Source organism: Salvelinus alpinus, chromosome 4 (genome assembly GCF_045679555.1).
Source record: "Salvelinus alpinus chromosome 4, SLU_Salpinus.1, whole genome shotgun sequence".
Taxonomy (NCBI): domain Eukaryota; kingdom Metazoa; phylum Chordata; class Actinopteri; order Salmoniformes; family Salmonidae; genus Salvelinus; species Salvelinus alpinus.
Window position 1 is genome coordinate 43,316,081 of NC_092089.1, and position 27,715 is coordinate 43,343,795.

At 43.0% G+C, this 27,715-nt stretch overlaps 1 protein-coding gene across 1 annotated transcript; it reads right to left on the reverse strand.

Annotated features, from left to right (window-relative positions):
• Window positions 1–1,925: 1,925 nt before the first annotated feature.
• LOC139573611 (immunoglobulin superfamily DCC subclass member 3-like) lies at window positions 1,926–27,528 on the reverse strand. Its single transcript, XM_071397255.1, has 14 exons — window positions 27,209–27,528; window positions 18,620–18,925; window positions 17,770–17,914; window positions 17,563–17,693; window positions 17,273–17,410; window positions 16,749–16,907; window positions 9,418–9,583; window positions 9,006–9,256; window positions 8,623–8,787; window positions 8,145–8,333; window positions 7,829–7,945; window positions 6,319–6,448; window positions 6,023–6,149; window positions 1,926–5,908 (listed from the first exon to the last, which is right to left on the reverse strand). Exons 1-14 carry the CDS (start codon window positions 27,258–27,260, stop codon window positions 5,792–5,794), a joined length of 2,193 nt encoding a protein of 730 aa, XP_071253356.1. The 5' UTR covers window positions 27,261–27,528; the 3' UTR covers window positions 1,926–5,791.
• Window positions 27,529–27,715: the final 187 nt, after the last annotated feature.

Below are 27,715 nucleotides of genomic sequence, written 5' to 3' on the forward strand. Positions count from 1 at the left end.
TGGCTTTAAGGGGCATACACCCACGTGGGTGATTGAAAGATGAACTGAGGTTCACACTCCAGTCCAGTTGGTAGTGGTATTGCACCTTAAAGTTGGTTGCCAACCGCCATATAAAGTCCAAAGATGAAGAAGAAGATGCCTGAATGAGGAGAGATTACTAAAAACGAACTTGGTTTACGCTTTTATCTGTGGATTACTTGTCGGAGTAGAGGACCTTGTGCATTTCAGGTAAAATAACAAACCAATGTTTATATCCCAGGACAAATTAGCTAGTAGCAGCAAGCTAGCTAGCTAGCTAAAGTGTCATAAATGTTTCATGCTTTTCGACCTGTCCCCAAATTAATAAAGTTGGTTCAGAGTTCGTTTTGATATTTCGACCGCCATGTTCTGATCGCATCTGGTGTGTGTGGACAAAATCAACATGCGCGCGATGGCACATGCGGACGCACGCGCGCGAGCGGTCTGGTCAGCATGTAATGCTTAAAATAATCTTAAAAAATTTTCTTCTCATGGACTAAAAGTAGATTCACTCCAAATGTGGTCTTTGTACTCATCATAATAGTCCCTAAAGAGTTTGAGAAGATAACGTTGATTCATTCAAAGATGGCCACAATATACCAGTAGATGCTGCTAACAATACTTCAAAATCGTATTTTCATGAACCATAGGACCTAAAGACACCACCTTTGTAATGTAGGCCCATGGTACATGTCTTAACTTAGTTTGAGAAAGCAATGGGATTGGTCAAAATATGTTTGAGTTATTGACAAATCAAAAATAAGATTTTATGTGTCCATTTAAACCACTTTAAATCCACTCCACAGTGGCCTATCAACTTTAAACTAGGCGTCTCTATCATGGATGTCGCTAAGATCAACCACACTGAATTTGGTGTTGATATCTCAAAAAACAAGGAAACTATTAACGACTCATTCTTTGCAAATGTAATGCTAATGCTCAAAATCATCTTCTCCTCATAAACCATATGTCAGATTCACTCCAGATTTTGTATTTAGACTCATGATTTGCACCTAAAGGAAGATCGTTCCTACATGATAGACTGCTTGCTTTGTTATCCAACTCATCTGGTGTCCTTTCTGTCATCCTGTGAACTCCCTGCTCGCTGCTATATTTGACATGACTTTTTTAACTACATGTTGAACTGTTGTATTTCATAGACTAGGTCTAAAGTATGTCACTGGCGCTGGAATTCAATAAAATCTACACTGACTAACCTTGCATTCGGGAAAAAATTGGTGTCACTGCTTCTGAAAAAGGCATGCTTTATGGTGTAATTAATTCTACAGGGTTGACTGGTTGAAACCAGGCAACACTTATTTAAATTAAATCAGTTTTAACATGAACCATTTCATTATAATACTCAGATTTTAGCTGGTTCAGGTCTGGGGTATAGCTTTTTGATGAAAGTCTACAATACACATATTTGAATCAACAATAAGGTGCTTGGAAGCTATGAACATTTGAATCGTGTTAATACATTTAAACTTTCATTCATTTGAAGGGTATCAGCAGCATTATAAATGAACTCTCCAGGAAGACTGATGTCTACATAATGATCCTGGTTTTATTTGCTTTACAGGTGTCATTTCATTTGAAAGAAGGAGAAACTTAAAGAAACAGCTGACATATTCAAACAGTCATGTCAACCAGAGACCTATGGTTTAAAAGTCGGGGACAAAAACAACTACAATGTGATCTTACTCTGCGTTAGTTCAATTCAATTAATAACCAAACAAAGATCCATTTGTACAGTAATTCTTTTTACGTCTCTAGTTACGGTATAATGGTACACATACACGTCTTCCTCTCTTTCATCTGGTCTGTAACTAGTTTAAAAGCAGTTTAAAGCTTTGGGGGGGTTCTTATGAAACACACAAAGAAAAACATTTGAGAAAAGAAAAGTATGAACATTAAAGCATTTATTTTTTCATTGGTTCTAGCATTCATTCACTACTTCTCCACATTTCAGGTGTTTTCTAGTACGTGTAAATGTTTAGCAACAGGTAGGTTGTGCGTCTGGCATCAAGAAATACTGTACTCAGTTGATAGGTTACAATTCAGTAACCTGATATCAAAGTATGGACTGTAATACACAACAGTAGTGTAAATTATGGCTTAGGAAAACTCCTATATGGCTTACTTTAGTATGGCAAGTGTCCATCTTTGCAAATTAACTTAACATGGTTGTTGCTGAGCTGCTGCTGAAGTAGTTAAGAGAGGAAATATCAATTTGGAGAATACAAGACAGTTTGAGGTATCCTTCCTTCAATGTCAAAATACCGTTTTTTACACTACCTTTTGCTGACAACACACCGTTCTATTTAGAATTCTCACATTTCTAGCAAACATTTCCACATCATTCAACTACAAATAAAACAGAAACAAAAAGAGCCAACCAATATGAAAATCAAAATGAAAGGGAGTGAATCCAAAAATGGCAATAATTACAATATTAATAACAATAATAACATTTTAAAAAGGAACGTCTTCATTTTGGCCAGATTTCCCATACACAGCAGGACAGCCTTGAGAGGGAACATTTATCAAATGAATGAAGAAGAAATGTTCTATAAAAAGAAAAGCATATCATATTTTTTTCATAATCTTGTTTTGTTCAAAGAAATATTGGGTCAACTTATGTCTTGTTATTCAAATAATAAAATATTGACCATAATGTTTTTAATTTTTTCCTTTTGGTATCACAATAAAAAATGGTAGATAAGGTATTCACAGTAAAAAAAAGGAAGGTATCAGTGATACCTGGAGTAAACAGTTGATCTAAAACCTTGAGGACAGTGGCACTATGTGCCTTTGTTAGGGTATGTGGCAGTAGCTAATCCAATTCTGCACAGAATACTAGATTCAGAAACTGGCAATGAAAGATGGACCTCCACACAAAACAGAGACATAAACTTGTAGTAAGGCTAAGTTTTTCACATCCATTCAAACAGTTACAACACAATTAATTTGGAGGATCTGAAAACAAATTTACTTAAATGGAATCCTCTTATGCTTGATGGAAACTTTCCTGAGTATCTCCAGCAAATTGACTGAAATTTTATTCAGTAGTTACAAAAAGGGGAAAGGCGGTGCTCTATCACAACACGGATATTCCTGTTGTTAGGTCATTAATAAATGGAACATAAAATGTTAGAATATGGTAATAGTATTGGTCATAGTATTGGTCAAAGTATTTCTATAATTCAAAGGACAGTTATTTGGCAATTTCAACTCCATCCTTCTTGTAACAATATGAAAATATCCCATTTTTGGAAACTGAAAATATGTGGAATACCATGCCTCAAGTGGTCTGCCAGTGAGATACATGGAAAACAACCTGTGAACATTTTACAGTGTTACAGGTGGTTTCTTGAATTATCTTTGTAATTTGTTTTTTTGGTTTATGTAAGCTGTTTATGTAAGCTGCTTGTGTGTTTCTTAGTTTGTCTCATCATTGGCTAATGGCAGCCCCTTAAAACAGGAACCCAACTGAAAAAACTTTTTTTACGAAAAGGTTAATTGAGGAAGACTGAAAACCGTAACAATCATACATCTTTGGATATCGTTCGACTTGGTTTTCATAGAATATTTGGAAAGTTTTGTTGAAACAGCGATCTACGGTAAAAGCTAGTGTCATTTGTGCGGTAAGTGTGAAGTAAGAATTGAATATGAATAGACATGAAGACAAAATACAAAACAAATTAGTCACTCAAGAAAGTTAACCATGGTCTGCTGAACAGAAGGTTCCCATGACAACAACGGTATTTGAGGCACTGCAAACCAATCACCTTTAGTTGGTGACAGAAAGCTTCCTGAAAATGGCCGTCTCAGCAACAATATACATTTCTAATTACATTTTGGAATTCTGCAGGAAAGGGCAAAAAAAGTCAGCAAATTCATCCATAACAGAATGGTGAAACTTGGGCTATATATTCCTTAATGTCCATACTTTCATGCAATGTTCAAAGTTGAAAAAAATGCTGTGCATTCATATTTATCGCTCACTTTCTGTCAGGCTTCCAACTTTGTTTCCTGTTGCACGTTTCTGAGTCATGTCTTCCTCCAGCAAGACGAGATGGTGTTTGGCAGCAGCAGGTGGTGCCTTAATAAAGAGACATTCATCTCGCTTTCCCTGTTTGACTGAGGAGACATGTCTGTGGTTCTTGTAGTGCTCCACCGCTGGACTCCGAGACAGCTTGATGTGACATCATCAATGATGGTGGTCTCTCCATCACCCATTTGTGAAGCTGCTGAGTCTGAGGTAGAATATGTACTTGAATCATAGCCATGTGCTTCCATACTGCATGTCAGTAGCTGAAGTGAGCCAACTCTGAATGAACCGCTTTAAATTAAGGCAGACGTTCAGGGTTTGGACAAGGTGTTGAGTCCCAATCGTAGGGTTAGAAGCTGGCAGGCGATTCTTGCAGAGAATAGGCGATCAGGAATCATACAATGTCAAACAACATAAGTGAACTGGCAAACCCACAGATCCAACCAGTTACATTCTGGGTAGAAGAGGGGCCTAGTGACATTCAATCACAATCCAAGGTCTCCTGCTTTTCTTGACAGGAAGGAATAGAAAGAGTGTACCACCCTCTGAACACAAGGAGTGGCAGCTGGCACAGGACTGGCATTGGCACCCAAAAAGAAAAGGAAAAGGGGGCACAGAAGTACCCTTTTGGTTGAGGTAGGTATGCTTGACCAGCAGCACGACAGGCAAAATGGTTACCTTGATAGCTCTGACGTTCTCGTCAGGCTGAGGTAGCTATCTTTGGAGGTAAAACGTTTTGGTGGGGGAGCAGAAAGTTAACAAAGAGTTTGGGATAGGGGGTTGAACAGAAATGGCTGAATCTGTGATCCCTCGACACCGGACCGCCTCAAGGCTAACATGGTGAGACAACAATCAACTCAGTCAGGTATGGCAAGGCTGAAGCAGACCACGTTACGTAGCCCTGAGGTACAATCTTGTGGAGCTAACCAGAGAACACCTATCGACTGAAAACATTCACTATATCTACTGTTTCACAAGCTGAACAGAGAAATCACTTTGGTACTGGCCTCAATGTAAGACTGATAGACTTTCTATCTCATCCATTGACTCGAGCTCAACATCTAATCATCTGAGAGCCATGTTCACTGTTCAAACTGGTAAAAGGCCTCAATATATCTATCAGAACCAGAAAATGGCACCATTGGCCATTAACTTAAAATGACATAAAATTAAGCTATTTATGGGTTTTGGTTTTAAGAAGGTGCACAGTGTCCAATACCACACTGAAAATATAAGGAATATAGTAATATTGCAGTTATCTTCAGAGATGAGCCAGCAGAATTTTACCTAATGAGTAATTTTGAATAATAAATGGTCTGTGCCCATTCCCTCTATGGCTATCAATACATTTTCATAGAACTAAAAATAAAATGTTAAAATAAGGCTTTCAGCTTTGGTGAAGAGACAGAAATGGGGTTAAAATCTCAATAGTTACTCATGACTACATTGGTACTACTTTGCTTTTACTTTAAGCTATTATTTCCTTTGTGGTACTGGACATTCAACAGAAGTCCTCAACACATCATCTCTTACTCTCAGTTTCATTCTCAATCTCTCTCTCTCATTCACTGCTAGAACTACGGCTGGACGCTGCAATAGGCAGACTATGGCTAAGGCATTGGTGGGCAGGTGAGGTGGAGGAACCATAAACCAGCCATTCATTTCTCAGGCTAAGGGGACTGGGGTTGGGGGAGGTAAGTGGAGTGGTGTTTGGGTGCTTTAGCCGGTGCCTGTGCCAGGCTGGCATGGTGGGGGCTGCTCGATGAGGACTTGGCATTGCGCTGGGGGAGCTTGACCCTTAACAACCATCACTGCAGCAGTGATAGAGTCACATCTCTACAGGCAGAAAAGAGAAGGATGGTTATTATTATACGAACCGCTCCATAGGACACAGAAAGCTAGAACTGTGAGTGTGTATGATGTAGAATTGTGCATATTACAGCTCCTTACCTGTGGCACTAATTCAATGACCTCGGGCATGCGGATCACCCCCTCTTTTGGTGGGCTAGCCCGCTGGTTCCTGTCTTCTCCTCGGGGCCCTGACCAGCCATCTTGGGTCCCTTTCCTGCAGAAGAAGCTGGGGAGAGAAGCATTCAAACATGGAATGAGACCTGTGTCCTCGAGTCAAGTGACTCAATATCCAGGCAATAATAAATAAAGCAAAAAATCCAAAGTTATTACACTAAAACCATATTCAAAACTTATTCTGCTACCATATTACATTTTACCAAAAAGTGCTTCCTTACCTGTGGCGGTAGCCAAACATGAGGAACAGAACACAGAAGAGGATGCATGCCATGCCAGTGTGGATTCCCACCACAATGCCAGTCATGGACCCCTCGTCATCCTGCTTGCAGTTACATGGGCTCTGCCCACCTGGACAAACACGCACAAAAATGGGTTTTGTTAGTGGAAAAGCAATAGAGGGATACACATACACACTCATTAATGCTCGCACAGACACGCATAAGTGCCACGACTCACACCATCTGTGGTGTCAATACAGCGATCTGCTTAAATTCTAATATAATGAGGCAAATATTGTGCACTAATTACACCCAGAAAGAGTTGAAAACAAAAGTACACAAAAAACACATTCCTTTTCTTGTGTACTTGACAAACATCTGTGCAGACACACACTGAGATGTTCTTTCTGTGATCTGAAAGATTAACTAAAGAGATTTACATTACATTTACTTTTTCATAATATAGCTGACGCACTTATCCAGGATGAGTATATGTTTTTACATATATCCTCTGACTAGGGTTGCAAAGCTACTCGTAATTTACCAATGTAAATTTGGTAATTAACAGAAAATATGTGGCAATCTATGGTAACGTTGGTAATTTACTGTATACTTGAATAGCTTACAAAAATAAATATGAATGTATAGTATTATTTTATTATATCTGTGTCCATATTGTCCATGGGTTCCTAGTAGAGAGACTGTACGGTTCAAGAGAAAATAGCTGAATGAATGAAAAAAGCATCTAATCAGCAACGGCATTATTTTCAATTAACTCTGCAACTCTTCCAACATTGACTCTTTTCACATCTGCCGCCAGTCTGACACCAAAACATTGACAGCAAATACATATTGAAATAGTAAAATAAATAGAAGTGTGTAAAAAAATATATAAAGGATATTTCATATTAAACACTAATGGTATTCACTAGTTGATGGTTTATATTTAGGATAATGTTTTACAGCTTCGTCATTCAAATTATTATTATTTTTTAAATCACCTTACTTAATTATTTTACATGTGACATTGCCAGAGAGAGGGCCACCGATAACTACAGACATCTGTGGTAATCTAAAGTACCCAATAGGGCCACTGGATGTCTTTTTATAAATTACATACAATTCTTGAAAGTTACCAAAATTCTTCTAGGTAACTGGTAAACTTTGAAAGTTTTCAGTAATATACCCTCCATTTCCAACCCAGGTAGCCTAGCGGTTAAGAGTGTTGGGCCAGTAACTGAAAGGTCGCTGGTTCAAATCCCTGAGCCGACTAGGTGAAAAATCTGTCGATGTGCCCTCGAGCAAAGCACTGAACCCTTATTGCTCATGTAAGATGCTCTGCATAAACTATTCAAATAAAAAATGTACCCCCTGACACATACTGACTAGACAGCATCATTGCTCCACATTGTCACCTGGTGTAGTATGTTAGACAGCACCATTCTACACTGACAGTTACACATAGGGTCCTGATCCTAAATCAGCTTAAAGGTCAGTGTTTGTGTCTCACCGGAGCTGGTCTTGGCGCTGGTACCACTCTCAGCCAGTGAAACCAGACGCTTGTTGGCAGCACCGTCTCCATTGCCGTTGTAGGCCACCAGTTGGATCTCATACACAGCAGCGGGTTCTGAAACAGAGATGGCCAGTTAGGAAAATCAACCATAGAAAGCAACACCCTAATACACAGTTACATTCATTCCATTTCAAAGGTCCTTTTGGTACCAGTACCGGCACTCTGCATTGTGAAAATGTCTGCTTTGTGTGAGTCATTGCAATCTGAGACCCTGCAGTGACAGTGGTTAGTAGTATTCTGCCTCATCACTGACCTAGATGGGAGATGGTGTGGGTGTTGATGTGACCGGGAAACGCTTCCTGCCCCTGGAAGTTGGGCTGGGGGACCTCGCGGAAGGACAGCTTGAAGCCCTCTACCTTGCCCGACTTACTGGGCAGCTCCCAGAACACCTGCATGGCCGTCTTGTTCAGCACCTTGGTGAAGAAACTGGGAGAACTGGGTACTGTGAGGGGAAAGAGGGGAGGGACAGAGAGGATGAGTAGATTAGCATACAAATTGAATTCCAAACATGAGAAGACAGATAGAGAAAAGGGAAAGAGATGAGTGAGGCTTCGAATAAACAAACTAAATGTGAAAAACTGAAACAAGGAGATTTTACAGAAACAGGAAAAGATAGAAAAGTGAGAAAAATTTAAGAGTTGGACAAATAAAAATATAGGAACATGAGAAATTAGGCACTCTGATATGCAACTGCTTATCTCCTCTCATTTCATGATGTCTAAATGACGTACCGCCCCCTAGTGTTGTAGCCACCACAGTGCTGGACTGCTGGCTGGCTCCCAGAGGGGAGTAGGCCTTGAGGTAGATGGAGTAGGTGGTGGCGGGCTCCAGGGTGGTGAACTCATGCTGGAAGGTAGTCTTACTGACAGCCTCCTGCAGCTCTCTGCTGTCTGGCTCTGGAAGAGACAGGAAACAGGAAGTGAGGTCATCATCGTTGCATCTTACGACAGCAAGGTATTAAAAAGAGGCAGTCTTGTGTACTACTGGAGTATTAGATGCATAAGAGTCAGCAAAATAATTATCTTCAATTCTTCATATGAATGACATAAAACAGCAAAAATATAAGATTCACTTTGGACAATGAAGTTGTATTATATTATAACACCCTCCTTACCGCCCAACATGCGGATGTGCAGCACATATCCGATTATGCCGTCGGTGACCTCTGGAGCGGGCTGGACCCAGGTGAGCTGTAGGGTGGTGGGGGACAGGGCCGTGGCAGTCAGGTCCTGGGGGGCCTCGGGCAACTCCGTGGACTGGGTGAGGGCCAGGCGGGCACTGGCCTGGTTGGTGCCAGCACTGTTCTCAGCAATACACTGGTAGATGGCCTCGTCTTCCGTGGTGATGCGCGTTACCGCCAGCGTACTGTAGAGGGGAGGTGGGGGGGGATATTGTTAACAGTTGTAGTGACTAATAATGATGGTGTAATGAATGTATTAATAACATTACTTACTGTTTCATTTGAATCTTATATTTGCAGAATTAAAAGTAAATCTAGATGAGTAAAAGCATACTAACTACTGTACCTGTTATTGTTGGTGAGCTTGACGTTGTCACCAGGCGTCAGGATTTTGCCGTTCTTCAGCCAGATGAGGTGAGGCTCGGGAACTCCCTGGGCCATACACGTGAACACTGCACTGCTCCCTGCTGGTCTGGAGACAGACTGTGGCCACTGCAAAAACTCAGGAGGAGCTGGGAATAAAGAGAAAGAAAAAGAAAGAGAGTGAGCTTCTCCTATTTCGCTACGTGCTATGTAATTAATGTATGTGATGAAATGTTCCACCATCTTCTGTTGTCTCAAAGTCTGCTTGGCAATATCTACATTATATAGTTTATTTCAATTTCATTTAAATGAGAGGGGTTGTGGAGGGAGATGGATAGGGGATGAGATACTGCTTGCTATTACAGGGCTCAGTGGCTGCTTTGACTGTTCAGTGTTGCCTATGTCTTGCAATTACTATAAAGCACAGTAGAGGGCAGCATAGATGTTTCAGCAACGCACTTGACACAGATGGACTTGATATTATTCTGACCATTCTGGCTGTGAGACTAAAATGAGACTAAGATAAACTTGCCAAAATTATGTTTGGGATAATGGACAGTGTACGAGAGATACAATCTTGATTTAAATTCTAGGGTTTACTCAATATTTTATATACCCTGTTTGTGCTCAAATTAATATAGTTTAGGTGTCGAATGTTACTCAAAGAACTTGAAAAGGATGAAATGTCATTCTGTTCTGTGTTTTATGTGGTCAGGATGAGTGTTTGCCTCTGAATCCAAATCCCCAAATAATCCACAAACAAGAAGAGCCACCACATCTCCAACAAGATAAGAACATTAAGGTCCAGACTCGGACGCTGTTACGAATCCCTTTGGCCCGACAATCTAGGAGTGATGGTAATGGGACCCGTAACACAACTCATGCAAATTGTTATCGTGACAACGTAACAGTGAGAACAAAAATAACCACAGACAACTTAATTACCGTCAAACACTAAATGTTTATTTATAAACACACGGTAAATGGGGGGAGCAGGAAAAGGGGCTGAGCGGGACCCAAGGAATGAAAGAATAATAATTCAAAACACCCCTAAGCTAGACTAGCCTACTTCACAAACAGCTAACTAACTAACCAAAAATACAGGGGGTGGTCCGCCCAGTTCTAACTAGTGTTTTTAACAATGTTTAACTACGGGTAGTGTAGCCCAAGGGCGACTTGTCTGGTTACCCCCTTTTCCCACCATCAAACAAACACTCAAACACCATAACCAAAACAATACTCACAGGTGGGGACAACGTGACGTGTAGATGCAAAACACACAAGCCATCTACAGACAGAAGGCATTTACAAAAGAGATTGAGCTTGGGAGAAAACAACTGACAGGGGTTTTAAACCAAGGGAAAGGGACTGTGATTGGGTAAGGGAAAAGGAGCAGGTGTCTTCTGATTAGCGACTGATTGATGACTGATTGGGGAATGATGATGGTCACCTGTGAGTAAGGGAGAAGGAGAGAAAAGAAATACACACAGGATACACACAGAACACTTGTATCCGTAACAGACGCCAACTGAGCATATGCCAAAACAAGGAGTCCAAAATCAAGTTCATTATCCATGACAGCAGCATCTCGTCCCCAAATTAAAGCGGTACCCCTGTCCGTCCCTCTCGTGACACCCGAGTGGAGAGGGAGACAGAGAGGGGCACAGAAGCAGTCTCTCTGCCACAATGGCATAATGTCTGTGTGCAAAAACCTGAGGCCTCGCCCCCCTCCACACGCATCTCATTGATCTACTATTTCCCCCACCCCCCTCGTAAAAATTAGCCTGCTCACAAATCCATTGTCAGGACTCTGGGAAAAGCAGACCAAGAGGAGAGGGAGGTGGGGTGGGGGGTGTAGGGGTGAAGGGGCTGGGGGCATGGGGGATTGGGGCGGCCATCAATCAATGGCAGGGATGGATTTTATTTCTAACCAGGGCGCTGGGCCTCAATCTCTTTGCATTAACAAGGGACAGGAAAATAAAAGATGACATACAAGCTGGGCCTCTAAAGCTTGTGTACCGAAAAGATAAACATAAATACTTGGTTTAATCTTGTGGAGATTTGAGGATATTGAGGAGATATATATCTGTTAGGGTTCCCAGGGTAGCAGAACTTGGATATGACAACAAATTGTGCTAAACGTTTTTATATTACCACAGGAACATGTTTAGTCTCCCTAAAAGTTTTTCTTCCGTCGTCTCCCTAACAGAAATCCACCTGAGAGCAAAGCATAGGGCCAAATATTGGTTTATGGAAAATTGAAACAGTAAGCTGCCATATATGGCCCTCTAGACATATCCATCAGCAACGAACTGTCCAATTCCTTATGCCTAGACTGACAGGAGTACTCCAAACAGTCTAGAATAAGTGTTTAATAAGTGTGTATTTCACTTCAGCTCCAGCAGTGTGGAGAGCTGAAATTGAGTTAGAGTAAACCACTCAATCAATGGTGGATGTGTGTGAGAGCCTGGTGACAAAACGGCAGTCAGGGTCATTGTCATTGTCATTCTGTTTGCAGAGAGAGCTCCCCAGCTGTCCCAGCCTGCCCCTCTGCAGAAGGGACCGAGGGGGTAGAGAAGAGGTGGGAAAGGGAGACTGTGGTTAGGGTGCAGGTTTGCTGGTTTGCTCATTTGAGAGCAAAAAAGATGGCTCCCATTGTGAGAGTGAATGGGGGCTGCTCCATACTACTGCATTTGGGGGAAGGACGGGTAATGAATCTACCCTCTAGCATCTCTCTCTCCTGTGCTAGAGTGCACTTCACACTTGGGCGAGGCCATTTATTTAGAGTAGAGATGCATTCAAGCCCTGTTATTTCAATGAGGGTTAGTGGTTCCTTTTGTTTCAGTGAACTAGAGGAGAAACCTGCAGTGAATGCTTTTCTTTGTTCTGCCTGTCCCTCCGTCTAGGTGTTTGCCTACCAAAGGTGTGGCTGGACTACCTAGAGTTTTCTGTGTTCCTGTACGTTGCTGTGACTCTTATAGAATACAGCAGACTTTGGCATCCTGGTCATACACACATTTAGGTCCTCAATCATGAAAACCAATCACGGTCATAGATTGGTTTTCAACTGTTTCACATCATTTCTCATACAGAACTATACCGAAATATATTGAACTATCCAGAAATATACTGAATGTGCTTCCCTCTCTGTAAACCTGATTGCAGTGTCATCAGAGCAATACAATGAGTTGACCATGACCATGGCTAAAATCGAACACAACTTCCATCATGACAAACTTCACGACACATAGGTCCCAATCAAACACCACATGGCAATTGTGAATTGTCCTAACTTCCCTGGAATATTATGCACATTTTCAGAAGGTGTGAATGAAAAGTAACTCTCAGCTTTCCCTATGCATGAGGATGCTAACCAAAAGCCATGGGAATGGCCTGTAGGCCTACACATAGATGTCCCTTAGAATAAGCTGTTTTGCAAACACACAATGGCTGTCATGTCCCTTTGTGTCCTGAGCCCTTCTGTGTGTCTGTCTGGCACTCGGTGGCCTCTGTCCCCTGAACTTGGCCTTGCCTGTGTCTGTCGCTTGCAGCTGTGACAAAGACAAGTGTCCCCACAGGCCAGGGAGGTGGAGCGGGGACCGTCTCGCTGCTCTATCAAGGCCTGCCAATCATAGGCCTATAGCACCAAAACCCCCATCATAGCCCCACCCCCTACCACCAAAACTCAAACCCCACCCCCAACCATCTCACGCATAATTTCCTTAGGGCCTGCAGGGAGAGGGTCAGGGGTGGGAGATCAGAGGTGATCCCTCACTCTGGCATGATTACTCTGCTCCTCTTCCTCCTGCACTTGGGCTTTGCTAGCACTGTCTGTTTTATTCTGTTTCTATATATTGTTATCTTTTTTCAGTTCTATGTTTTACAATTTCTTCTGTATCTGTTCTCCCTATATCTCTCTTTTTCTCTCTGTCAACCTACAAATGTAGGATCTTAAATTGATCACCCTGTTGCAGAAAAACTTTCCTGCAATGCACTTGTAGTGTATTTGGGGTTAAAAAGGCTTCTTATGAGGCTTGGTTGTAAGTTCCACTTTAATATTTCAGACTTGATTTTCCCCTTTTTTTTTTTTAATTATCAACCGCTACAAAAATGTCCATTAATTCTAATCCACATAGTAATTCACATTTCCTGTTGCTGAAGCATTATTTTCCTTCTGTAGCAAACTGGCTCGAAATAAGATCCTACATCTGTATTTCTCACTGTCTGTTTTCTAATTTATTATTTTAAATCGTCCCTTACTCAACCTCTCTCTGCTTCCCTGTACATTATATCTCTCCTTGCTGTCTATGAGTGTGTACAGTATATCTCTCCTTGCTGTCTATGAGTGTGTACAGTATATCTCTCCTTGCTGTCTATGAGTGTGTACAGTATACTGCAATACTCCATTTCTGTATGCCTTTGTTTCCCTTCTCTCTTTTGTGTTTAGTGTATGTGTACATGTCCCACTATTTCTATATTTCTCCATGCATCTTTCTCTCTCTCTGTCTCTTTCTCTTCCCCACAGATGGTGGCTATGCAGCCATTGTCTGACTGTGGCCTGCATCTGTCCTGGTCAGGTGGTCCCCTGGTGCAGCCAATTTATGACCCCCAGCAGCCAGCACCCCAAATTAGTTTTGGGGAGGGGGGCGGAAGGCAGACGCAACCAGGGAGATGAGGTCTGAAAGGGCATCCCATAATATGCAAAGCCAGCCCAGACTTCATAAGACCGAAAAGGTCTGCAGAAGGTAAAGGCTGGTCAGGTTCAAGTAGAATCAGTGAACTTAGGAGATTTTCAGGCACATTGAGGCATATGGTATTTGACATGAGATATCAAGGGATTGAGTTAACTAGAATTAATATGGTATGTTTTATTGATGTTAGATTTGGGTATAGCCTGAGTGCCTGATATAGATGGTGTTAACATTATGGACTGGATTTTTGATATCTACCCCCACATTAACTGTATGAGTGGTTTTAGAAAGAGCAGCAATTTTATCCACACTGTAACATACATACATGTGTTGATCAAGTTATGAAAAAGCAAGGGAAACTAAACCGATTCATATCTGTATATGAACGCTGACTGCAATTGTACTCCTCCAAACCTATTGATGGTTTGACCTCGTTGTTTTCAAATCAAGTTATGCTCTTTGTGCCTTTTCCAACGTCAATCAATAAATTAATGAATATATTCACCAAGCCCAATAAGGGTGCTATGCCAGATCCTGATTTTGAAAGACACAGAAAGCAGATATTGATTGATTGAGTTGGGTGGCGAGGACAAGCAGACAAACTCAGCCATTAACACCAGCTACCAGTATACATTTACAAATGTGTGTACTATCGTGCCATTTGGCAGTGTATTACTGATGTACAGGAAAGTATCACCTGACTAAACACTCCAACTATGAACACATACACACACTCACTCTGAAACTCAAATTTGAGTGTGTTTGTGTTTGAGTGTTACTCTGTGTTTATATTTGTGTAAAGCATAATTGTGAGTTGAATCCATGGGATGAACCACCATTAAGATGCTATAGTATAAAACAAGGTATTATGAGCTAAAATAGATAGAGCAGAGAGGTAGGTATATAAAGTCTCGGTGAAGTAGAGGGAGGGTCACCAATAAACGGTATCTCCTCCTTTATCTTTGTCCAGCTGGACCCCAATGCCAATAGAACATGTTTGCCAACAGCAGAACACTAAGGCCCCGTGCCATGAGGTCAAAGGTGACCAAAAGAGTTGGGGGATGTCAGTTCACCCTTAAGGTCATGGTCAGATCTACCAAAGGTTAATATAGTCTGACCTTCCTAAAATAACCCCAGCATCCCCACCATCCTCCATCCTGCTTATTACCTCTCTCCCTCCATCTCCCCATCCCTCCCCCCAAAACAGAGCCCTGGGAGAGCCAGGTGCTCCCCTGAGGGAGACTTGAGATTAATTTCCAAATGGACTCCCAGACCCGACTCCCTCAGGCTCTTCTGTAGATCTGGAAAGACCACATAGGTTTCAAAAAGATGCTAATAGCTTCACCTTGTCTCTTGAGTGGCTGGGTGGAATGTCTGACATGTTTTTTCTACCTATCCACTCATTTCAGATCTACAGAAGTGTTTTCTGGGTAGGGGCTAGGGGGGCATTCAGCATAGGCCTGGGATGCACCGGTCTATTGAGGTGATGGTTGAGTGGTTTCCTGGAGGCTGGTAATGGTGGCTCGTAGATCTGAAAAGTGCTGTATCAACAAAGCTAATATTGCATTGTGTGTATTTGGTGTTTGAGGGTTAATGCTAGTGTGTTTGGTGTTTGATGGTTAATGCTAGTGTGTTTGGTGTTTGAGGGTTAATGCTAGTGTGTTTGGTGTTTGAGGGTTAATGCTAGTGTGTTTGGTGTTTGAGGGTTAATGCTAGTGTGTTTGGTGTTTGAGGGTTAATGCTAGTGTGTTTGGTGTTTGAGGGTTAATGCTAGTGTGTTTGGTGTTTGAGGGTTAATGCTAGTGTGTTTGGTGTTTGAGGGTTAATGCTAGTGTGTTTGGTGTTTGAGGGTTAATGCTAGTGTATTTGGTGTTTGAGGGTTAATGCTAGTGTATTTGGTGTTTGAGGGTTAATGCTAGTGTGTTTGGTGTTTGAGGGTTAATGCTAGTGTGTTTGGTGTTTGATGGTTAATGCTAGTGTGTTTGGTGTTTGAGGGTTAATGCTAGTGTGTTTGGTGTTTGAGGGTTAATGCTAGTGTGTTTGGTGTTTGATGGTTAATACTAGTGTGTTTGGTGTTTGAGGGTTAATGCTAGTGTATTTGGTGTTTGAGGGTTAATGCTAGTGTGTTTGGTGTTTGAGGGTTAATGCTAGTGTGTTTGGTGTTTGAGGGTTAATGCTAGTGTATTTGGTGTTTGAGGGTTAATGCTAGTGTATTTGGTGTTTGAGGGTTAATGCTAGTGTGTTTGGTGTTTGATGGTTAATGCTAGTGTGTTTGGTGTTTGAGGGTTAATGCTAGTGTGTTTGGTGTTTGAGGGTTAATGCTAGTGTGTTTGGTGTTTGAGGGTTAATGCTAGTGTATTTGGTGTTTGAGGGTTAATGCTAGTGTGTTTGGTGTTTGATGGTTAATGCTAGTGTGTTTGGTGTTTGAGGGTTAATGCTAGTGTGTTTGGTGTTTGAGGGTTAATGCTAGTGTGTTTGGTGTTTGAGGGTTAATACTAGTGTGTTTGGTGTTTGAGGGTTAATACTAGTGTGTTTGGTGTTTGATGGTTAATGCCAGTGTGTTTGGTGTTTGAGGGTTAATGCTAGTGTGTTTGGTATGAGATTGATGGGTACCACGACTCACCCTGCACCACCAGTCTGCCCAGCGCGGTACGCCTCATCCTGGTGCCAGGGCGGTTGGCAGAGCACACGTACACCCCAGAGTGTTGCAGGTTGGCATCTGAGATCATCAGGTTCCCCGTACCCAGCACCTGGATACCCTCCACCCCGATGGAGCGCCCGTCTGGAGGAGAAGAAAGAAAAGAGAAAGGGGGAGAGTTAGAGTGCTGAAAGTCTCATCTGTAGCAAACATGGAGGATCTATTTAGCACAGAACTACTCAACAATATTAAGGCAGCATTCAGTCAATGTTCAACTACCAAGGACACATTGAAGTCTTATATCATGTGTATGTTTGCTGTCACTTCTGTAACCCGAATAGGTGTCAGAAAGGTGACAATAACAAATAGATTTTAACGGTTAGCGATAACAAATTGATGTTACGAGACAATACTCTCTGTGGTAGAATAATTTGGTATTGGGTTTGGACAGTGATGTAGGTTGTGTGATAGGGAACAGTGATGTAGAGTGAGAGGGGGCAGAACCCTACCCAGCCGACTCCAGGACACGATGGGTCGAGGGTTGCCAGTGGCGATGCACTCCAAGATGGCAGTCTGGTGCACAGTGATGGTCAGGTTCTGAGGACCCGACAGAATCACTGGCTCCTTGTAGATCCGTGGAGCTGCCACTGTAGAGACAAAAAGAGAGAGAGAGAAGACAGGAAATGGTGACAAAATTAAAAATACAGATATCAGTAAATACACAAACAGATAGGCATATTTGTTATTAGCAGATATGATCAATGACACATACAGACTCAGAGAGGACAGCTTCTCTTACCAGTGACATTGAGCTGGGCCTCGTGGCTGTAGCGAGTGTTAGCGATGTTGGTGGCTACGCAGCGATACACACCACTGTCAGCCCGCATTACACCGGTTATCTGCAGGATCCCTGTGGGTAGGATGGTGTACCTGAATACAGGAAAGGAGAATTATAGTGTGTGCGTGCGTGTGCGTGCGTGCGTGCGTGTGCGTACCCATGCGTTACCTGTTATCATCAGTATTCACAGCGGTTCTGTTTTTCTCCCAGGAGATGCTGGCCTCTGGGATTCCGTTCACCTGGCAGGTCAGTCTGGCAACGCCACCCTCATCCACCGACTTGGACTCTGGGTGTATGTGGAACTTAGGGAGAGCTATGTGTGAGAGAAAATAGATCAGAGATTTTAAATAGACATGTCCAAGACGGTTTTCAATGTCCTAGAACCCGAAAAACAACAAAGTCCCTGGAGACAGTTCTTTCTGATAGGCTTAGAGCAACTGCGTTTTTCTTAAATGAAAGTGAATCACCATGGTAACCCCTTTCCCTGAGGGGAGCACCACCAATCCTTCCAATAGCCATAATTCTGCTGGTTTACCAAAAATTCCCTGCACCTCCCAACCCCCAACTGCCCACTTCTGGTTTTATTTGGCCAGAGGGAGGGGTCAGGGGAGTGAGTGAATGAAAGGTTGTCCACTCAGTGGGGTGTTTAGAGTGGGGGGAGGTGCTGTGGTTATTAATGTTCAGTCCCAACTGGGGACAGATAATGGAGGAAGGGGTGGGAAGGAAGGATTAAAGCAGTCAGGTATGATTTAAAGGCACAATGTGCAGTATCAAATGAATGAACACACATAAAGAATGTCTTGACCAGCATGGGAGCCGGTTTATGTGAGATGCTATGTTCACTTCAATGGCTTGCTAGCCATTTCAAAGAGTTTATATTTAACTTCTGCATGCCATGTAATGTGTCACACATGACTCTTACAGTATACAGTATGTGTATCATCTGTCTTATGTATGACTACTAATGTGTGTGTGAGCACTCCAATATGTATATGTGTCTGTGGTGTGTGTAACTTACATGCCAGCTGAACCCTGGCCTTGCGGCTGATCAACATGCCATAGTGGTTCTGAGCAGCACAGTCATACTCCCCAGCGTCCGTCTCATTGCTCTCTCTCCTCTTCTGGAAGCTCTTGATCAGGAGAGTTCCGTTGGTCAACACGCTAGCCTTCGGCCCGGTGGGAACGGGCACTCCGTTGCGCCGCCACATCACAGAGATAGGCCCCTCCCCTTCCACCTGGCAGTCCAGCATCAGGGGCCGATCACGCACGGCGATGACATCATTGGGCTCCTTCAGGAAGGCCAGCTCAGAGGCTCTGCCCAACACTGGGTGAGAGAAGAGGAGCATGGGAGGTCAGGTACTGCTGAAGTTCTCCTCCATTCAGATGATGATAAGGATGATGATGGAGGTAAGAGGGCTGATGTAGATGACAAGGGAGATCCTCAGGACAGAATGGAGCATCTGATGACGATGATGGTGGTGGTGGTGGAGTTGATGATGAAGAGGAGGACAATGATGGAAGTAAGAGAGCTGTTGAAAAATGACAATGATGAAGATGAGAATGAGGATGATAATAATGATGACACACACACGCACACACATGCACATACACACACACGCAAAAGACTCTTAAAGCTGAACTGACATCAGGAATATGACCTATCACATACTATTACACTACTACACCAATCAATCAGTGATTCCAGTACAGAGCCTTCAGAGGGCCAGAGGTTGAATCTCTCCCTGCCTGCAGGCTTTACAATGTTAACCTCAAGAAGCAGAGAAGGGCCAGGGGTGGTGCTCCTCAGTTTATTGAGTCATGAACGAATTGAAGACCACATTTTACAATGCCCATTCAACGTTAAGGTGAGGGGAGGAGGAGGGAGGAAGACACTGAAAGATGGCTGATGAAGCCATCCAAGCGCTGATGTCATCGATCTAAGTGGACTTTGTTCATAAATTATTCTCTGTTAACGACCTAACTATTGGTTTGGTGTAGTGCCTTAAGCACATATCACATTGTGTTAGATCACCATTGTAAAATATAGCTCCTATATAGTTAGCAAGTTTAGGAGCTTCCAATACCGACAATATATGGCCATGTGGTTCTGGGGAAATATATTGAAGCACCTTTCTTGGTGGATTGATTTATAACAAATAAACAGTGGGTCTTAGAGTTCTTGAGGAATCTACCATTACGACCCATTCTCTACTGACATTTCGTATCTTGTTTAATGTATTTTCCATTATTCATCTTGCGCTACAGCTCCTTTATATTGAAATATCAAGTAAAGGTTAAGTCAAAAAATGGAAAAAGGCCCAAACTTTTCCAGTGCTCTATCTAAACCAAGTTGTGCATCTCTGCCCAACTAGATGTTGGACATAATCCAGGCCCTTGTGTTCTTAATAACACCTTAATTACCGCTGAATAACAGGGTTGTTAATGAGAGATTAAGAGGGGAAAAAGAGGACGCTGGATTACTGCTTGGCTGGGTTTATAGCACCAGGCTGGGAATCACACACTGATAAATGGACAGTTTCATTGAGTAAGAGCAGACAGCCTGAAGCCCTAACTTTTTCCCCACAATGAGACCCTGTGAAAAGTGAGACTGCCGCTCTCAGTGGTGTGCCCCGCACACAGTGTGCACTGGTGACAGCTTCATTCTACAGACGGGGGTGTGCGTGAGTGAGTGAGTGAGTGAGTGAGTGAGTGAGTGAGTGAGTGAGAGACAGAGAGAGAGAGAGTGAGAGAGAGAGAAAGACAGAGAGAGAGAAAGACAGAGAGAGAGAGAGAGAGAGAGAGAGAGCGAGAGAGAGAGCGAGAGAGAGAGCGAGAGAGAGAGAAGGGGGTATTGGTCTGAAAAAGTGAGAAACAACAGCGCAGAGGGAGGGGAGCAAAGATAATGTCTTCAGAGGAGTCTGTTTGGGTAGTTTTCAGAAGGGTGAACTTGCACTTGACTTTCCTCCAGCCTGATTGATAGCTCTGTTAGTCACCTCCACCCCCCATCCTATTCTGCCTTTCACAGTCCCCCCCCTCCTTCTCCCACACGCAAACACAATTAATTCCCAAAACTGCCTTACAATAGTGCCGAATGCCATGGAGCCATTGAAGCAAGAGAGGGCCTGAACAATGCAAGAAGTGGGGAAGAAGGGGGGAGAGGGGGAGGGGTTAGGGGTCAAGTTTGGATGACTTCAATGAAGTCTGGGTGGATGACTAGTGATAGCCCCCCACACACCCGCTTTCCCCCTCTGTCCCCTTTAGTCATCGCCCACTCAGATGAGAACATCTGCCCCCCTCTCGCCAGCCACTCTACTGCACCCCCCTGTCCCCCTCTCCCCTTTTTAACTTGAACTTGGAGGTGACTTTCCCATGCCACCCCCATCGCTCACACTTCGCTGAACCCCGTCACCGATTCCGTCGACACGCCCGTCGACCCATTATACGCACCATTTGGCGATACCCCTTCTGTTCCCCCTGATTTTTAACCCTCTCCCTTTCCCCTTACCCATTCTAAAGTCCAATCCACCTTTCCCAGATGTTCAAGATAAAAAAAAGGAGAGATGCTGAGAGGAAGAAAAGGTTCAGTTAATTTTCAGTCTCTTATGTTAATATGGCGAGCTGTGGAATTGTAGCGTGTGACGTCTGGATCCCCTGACCCTGTGACCCTTCTGAAGAACAACAATACACACTACCCAGACACAACAAACCCCCTCCAACATCAACACGGCCGACCACAGCGAACCTCTGCAACCGTCAAACATCCCACCAAAACACGCCAGACAGCTGCTCTTTCTTTCCTAACTCCTTCCCCCCATCCATCCATAGTCTTCCCATCCTCGCCATAGCCCTCTCCCATAGCCCCCTCTCCCACATCAGCCCATTCTGGGAGACCCAGTCTAAACTCCAACTCTTGGCTCTGCTCCAACACATGCTGCGTAATCTCCACTGCCTCCAGTTGTTTTTTTTGTTTGTCCAATTAGCCTCCCTTTACTCCATTTAATCCCTCCCCCTTTTCCCATTATTCTACCTCCATTGACTTTCTCTGTAACAAATAACAACTAACCAGAAACTACAGTCTATTCACAGTATAGCTGTGCATCCACAGGACAGATCCTTAAAGCATCTTAATCTAAATGAAGATATCTTCTCACTCCAGTAGATACCTGATCATTACATTTAGATTCTGGTTATACACCTTTTAATCACTGACATACAATTATTCTCAATCACCTGCACCTTCCAACAACTATATATTATATGAGTGCTTGGGCCATTCAGGGTAAAACTCCATCATTTACACAATCAATGCACACATGGATGCATGCCAAACAAGCAGACACAGTACAAGGAATCTTAAACCCTTTTTTACAATCTCCTTCATATCTGCTCTGCAAAATATATAAATTCTGGATTTCAATACTATGACCCAGGACCAGGTCGAAGCTTAAGTGACTCTGGCCTGGAGTCTTAGAACAGGCCTGACACAGCTGGGAAGCTTGGGCCCCAGGTCTTTGTAGTTCAGAACGACTGCTTGCGCTACCCAGAGACACTCAGTCAAGCTTAACATCTGATGTAAGGGGTAGCAGTGGATAATGGAATACCTGGGGATGCTATGCTGGGGATGTAAAGAGAGTGAGATGTCGGTCACGGTAACTAAGGATTAGCTGCATGTCAGATCTTCTGTGGGGACATATTGGATTAGAGATATCTGGGGACTTCCATGCTGGGGATAGAGGGAGAGTGTAATGTAAGAAGGGACTATGAGGAAAGCAGTTAAGTGCACAGTTAAGACTGATGTCAAATTGTGTTGACTGAGGCTTTGAGGGGTGAGAGCGCTTTGAGCACATTATTTTTGGGTTGCTCAATAAGGAAACCTTAATCATTCGTTTGTGCTTGAAATCAGAGGCATAAAGCGTATTATGATATTATTTATTATCTACATGTATGTATGCCATATAAAAGCAGCCAAGCCCAGCTGTGCCTTATAAATTCCCAGCCATATTCCACATAGTCAAAATGCAAAGCCCATCTTTACCACTGCAGCCCTGCATTCACCCCTTTGCCGCGGAGTGTGATTAAGTGTTAAGTTTAGGGATAAATTCACCACCCATCTGGTGCTCATAATAAGCAGAAGGGGGGCTATCCAGAACACTGAGGACAGGGACCCCCGGCCCCATCACCCAGCCTTCCCTCACACTCCACCCCACCAAAATCCCAAATCTCCACCCCTCAGCCCCAGACTGTGACCCCAGACCCTAAAAGGTCATGAGAGAGTTGGCTGAGAGGACTGAGGGGGCCGGGGTGGAGGACAGCTTGCATTCGGTCACCAAAGCACCCCCCTACCCCAGTCCCTTCATTGTTTATTGTCGCCTCAGACTTGGCAGTGAACTTCACAGTTTCCATTGTGACTGTGGCGTGAAGGTGGCTAAGCCCCCCAGGACGATGAAAAGGGGGTTCAGGGTCAAGGCAGAGAAGGCAAACAAGTAAATCCCTTCATTGGTTGCGTCCTCTATATTTTTCCCTGTGTGGGGTTGTATGTTTTTGTGTGTGTGGGGGGGGGGGGTGTGCTGCTAGTGAGTCAAGCCCAGTTGCAAGTCTGTCGCTGAATCCTTAATTGACTCGTCCCATACTGTCCCCTCTCCCTGACCCTGGGAACCCCTGCATGAAGGGGAGAGGCCGACTTTGGAGATAGACGGATGCCATAGTGAAAATGAACGTCTTTTATGTGCGCTTCACTTTATGTGCTTTCCTAAATGTTTACAGTGTTGATAAGCTCCATTAGGTGAAATGGATAAGATCAATGACCATGCTATAATAAGCATAGAATTCTAAAGGCTTAGTTGTATTATCAGCTCAAGTTGTACCACAGGCAGACCCTCTGGTATAGGCTTAAACATGTTTTATTACCAGTGGATATTGCTATAGCCAACAGCTCTCCCTCTCTCTTTTCACCTTTTCCTTCACTAGCCTCCTTCACTCTTCATCATAGCAGAGGGATAGGCACAGATGATGTCTACTGAATTAGGCCCATGCAGGCAGGCAGGCATAATGGATGGAGGGGAGGGGGGTATATAGGCCTGTATAAGTATTGGGGTCTGACTCCTAGGCCCAGCTGGGATTGAGGATTGGGGGTGCTGGGGCAGGGGGCTGTGGATTTGGGGACTGACGTCGCAAGGCTGGGCCTATTGTCCCACTAATAGAAGTTAAACTCCCCTCTCTACCCCTCTCCCAGCCCCAACCTTGACTAGCTGCGTGGCACGCTCTTCTTTATGGCTGGCGATGGTGCACCAGCAGATCTGCTCCCAGCATAGCTCCTCTCCTATTGTTTAAACAGCCACTTCTTCATTAATTGCCAGCCAATTTGGCATTAGTGTGTGTGTGAACACGAGACCCTTTTCCCAATGCGCTAATTAATTCACTTCCGCCTACAAGCACTTCCTTACACACCCATGGGTTCATTCAGCAAGTGTAGGGGGCATTTAAGGACCAATTACAAGGGGTGGCATTGTAGGAATGTGGGCAATGTTGGCAACAGACCAAGCATCCATTATGCAACGTTTTGAGATAACATATTTAGCTTATCTGTTATTCATCATTCAACAACCCTTAAATGGCCTAGTTAATGACAATACATTCTAATGACAACACTGATGAAATCATCAGTATTTTAACACTTGTTCTAACTACTTAGAATATGCTCCAAGCATATGTTTTATTTATTTTGGCCAGAGTCTGTATTAAAGCGAAAATAATTTTCCTCAATTTTTCTCACCCCCAGTTTGCTTTAAGTGGGATCGGCCTATACCTCGTTCAACACTCTGTGGCCATGTAAAAACAGCACAATCAAAATAAGACAGATCCTAAACTAACCAACTTCGCTTTCCCTTTGCCTCAGCCTGAGTTCCTCAGAAACATGTTAGAGAGATGCAGTGGAGCGCATTTTGTCAAAGTAATTGCAACCCCGAATCGAGATGACCAAAATGTATTGACATTGTTGGACAGAAATTGCCTATGTCATCTTGTACTGCTGCTTGTGAAAGTGGCTTCTGTCAAGAAGTCAATATCAGGTCTCATTGACCACCAGCAGTTGATTGAATGGATTTCACTTTTAAGAACAGGAAGTCTAGTTTATGTTTAATCGAAAACAATGCCAGAACGAAGGTTGTTTCATGTTTCTATTCAGTAAAAGGGGCATCGGTATTGTTTCAATTAAACTGGTAGATAGTTGGACATGTTTTTCCAATACTGTCCTCAGAATTCACTTTTACAGGCTTTCTTGATAACTTTCTTGAGGTTAATAAACCTCAGTGTGTCTTTCTCTTTCTCTTATAAAAGGTTTCATTGTATAGTGAACACAATGTTATTTTCAGTCTCTATACATCCCACCTCAAAGGGCCTTGGGAGAATTTTACTCTCAATGTATGAGACTCGTGGTGTAAATTGTTCTTTCACCAAGCCCATGATACACAGGCAATTTGTTTTGGCAATATTAATCTTATTGACTAGGTGGCCCTGCCGATTAAATTTCCCCAGATAATAAAACGATTTTCATTTGCAATGAAAAAAGTTTCGGTAACCATTACTGGCAACATTGCTCTGCAATATTGCATCAAAACAATGGCCAGTGTTGCCTTTATGGCTTGCTTAAAGACCTATAAAATGTAATACATATTGAAACGCATACCTACAAACTATATGTCATTCATAACTGCTGTCAAAAAGGGTTGAATACCTGCATTTTATATTTGGTCTATGCATGTAATTAACTCAGTTTTTAAACTGTGGGGAACTTTCTTATCCCTGATACACACAGCAATAACAGCCAGCAGCACTGTTTCTATGCACCAACTTCAGTCTTATTAGTTATATATGAACCCAGGGTGGGTCCAGCCACATAAGTGGTGAAGAAGTGGTTGAGGCCACCAGGGAAGGCTATGAGGCTATGGCACAGAGAGCAAATATGTCTGAAGGAACTAAGGCCAAGCTTTTGAGCCTCATGGCAGAGTAGCGCCTTGGCCCTGATTCTACCTCATTGTAGATCTTTGGGATTAACACCCCCAGTCAGAAGGGTGTCTGGTTGAGATTAGGAGAACACTGTCTGTGCAGGCTGGGGGAGAATGTTAGTGTGTGTGTCTAGGTTTTAGGGGATGTCTAGTAAGGCGGCTGCAGGGGGATTACTGAACACCCAATCCCACACACCATCATACCCCCAAATGAGGTGTGGGGTGGGAGGCAGACAGAGAGGGTCTGTCTGCTTTATGTAGATTAAGGTGTGAGGTCGTCCATCATTGTTTGACCCCAATGTTCAGTCCACCTGGCTGCCCTGTGTCTGACCATGGCCATGAAGGGTAGATGAGTCTGATCTGACTAAATATCCCTGACCAAATATCCCTGAGATTTCAATACACAAGTGGTAGCCAAAACATTGCCATTTCCCATTATATAGTTATTGGATTTACAGATATGTTCCTTGCCTGAGTTTGACACTATTTTTATGAGAAGTGTAAACATGGTTCTTATGGAAACAGTTACAAACTGCACATCTTGGTTAAAGATGATACAGTGTTTTGAATCAGATGGAGACTTGAACAGCCAATACCTGATTAAGGAATAAATGCATGAGAGGCAATAGTCAGGTTCAGGGGATGAGTCAAATTTACTAGCATGTTCAAGGTTAGTATTGAAAAGTTGTATTGGATTATTGTTGTGATGATTATGTGAAGTTTGTTTGATGGATAGCCATTGTCATTAATTGGTATTAAGTGGTGTAATCAGAGAAAATAATGTGGGAGCTGACTAAATTTAATAACATGAAGCCTGACATGATAAAGCACCGTGAGTTCCTGTCCCCAAATTGTAATATTGAGAAGTAAACTTGTGCGTAAAAGGAGAGAGAAAAGGCTAGTATCTTTACGCATCGGCTGAATGGTGCATCATACTAGCACACGTTGAACTCTCTGATCAAACATATGTCAACTTTTGTGCTGATAACACACAATTAATGAAACAAATTGGAATAAAAAAACGTTTAAAAAAAGTATCTAATGCGCTTGTATTTCACCTTTCCCGAATCAATAACAACAATGTTTTCTATTTTTTGAAGGCTCTCCATTCTGATTTCCACGCATAATGAAAATATTAACACTATAGACATGTATGTTGAAGGTCAAAAGCTTCCCTCCAAAGACACAGTTGTAAATATCCTGACGGTTCCAACTTGGCCATTCATCTTTACGCGCGCCTTAATAGCCCCCATTGATTTCTCTAATTACACCCATGGTATCCCAGAGGCTGCAAACTACACGTCCCCTAATCGACACCAATGACTTTATGGAAGACATACACAGACGAGATGGAGTCGACAGGAAAGGAAAAATAGCTTTTACGCACTGCAATAGGCTAGAGAGGCAGGTGCACACTAAAGACTTGTCTTCACGTTCACCTCAAATACAGGAGATAGTGAGGCTGCATGCTAAAATCATTTCTAAGTCACATGCAAGTAGCAAGCCATTCAGTTGGTTCCGCATGGAGCACATTTACTTGACGTTTACTATCGTTACCTATTCAAAGCTCGAACACTCATGCGCTTAAATATGAAAAGCAGTACCTGAAGATATGACCACCAATAGAAAAAGCTGAAAAATCCTCGTCTGGTTCATGTTTTAGTATTAATCCCTTTTAGTTTGAGGTCTAACTATTATAGGGACGCTTTAATAGCGAGCTTCACTCCTTAAAATGTATTAAATAAAAATCCCAACAAAATCTCAAAAAATCATTTCCGCAGATTAAGTTCCACTGTCCAGCGAACGGCTGGCTTCTGAACGCGTTCAAGGCTGCTTTGAGAATGTCCTGTTTGCTATTGTAGAAGGGCCCTCGCGGGGTTCTGGGGCTATTAGTTATGCGTAAGGTATTGTTGTCCCCGCTGACATCCCGGTCAATGAATGGACACTGATACCAACAATAGAACTGGCCAGCGGAGACTGGGGCATGTAAACGAGCCAATGGCAGGATGGGGGCCAGTCAAAAGGGGTGTCCCCTTCTGCACCCCAAAGCATCACTTGAGGGGACCTGCTAGAAAGAAGCTCCAAAAACCAAATGTTGTCTTAATATGCAG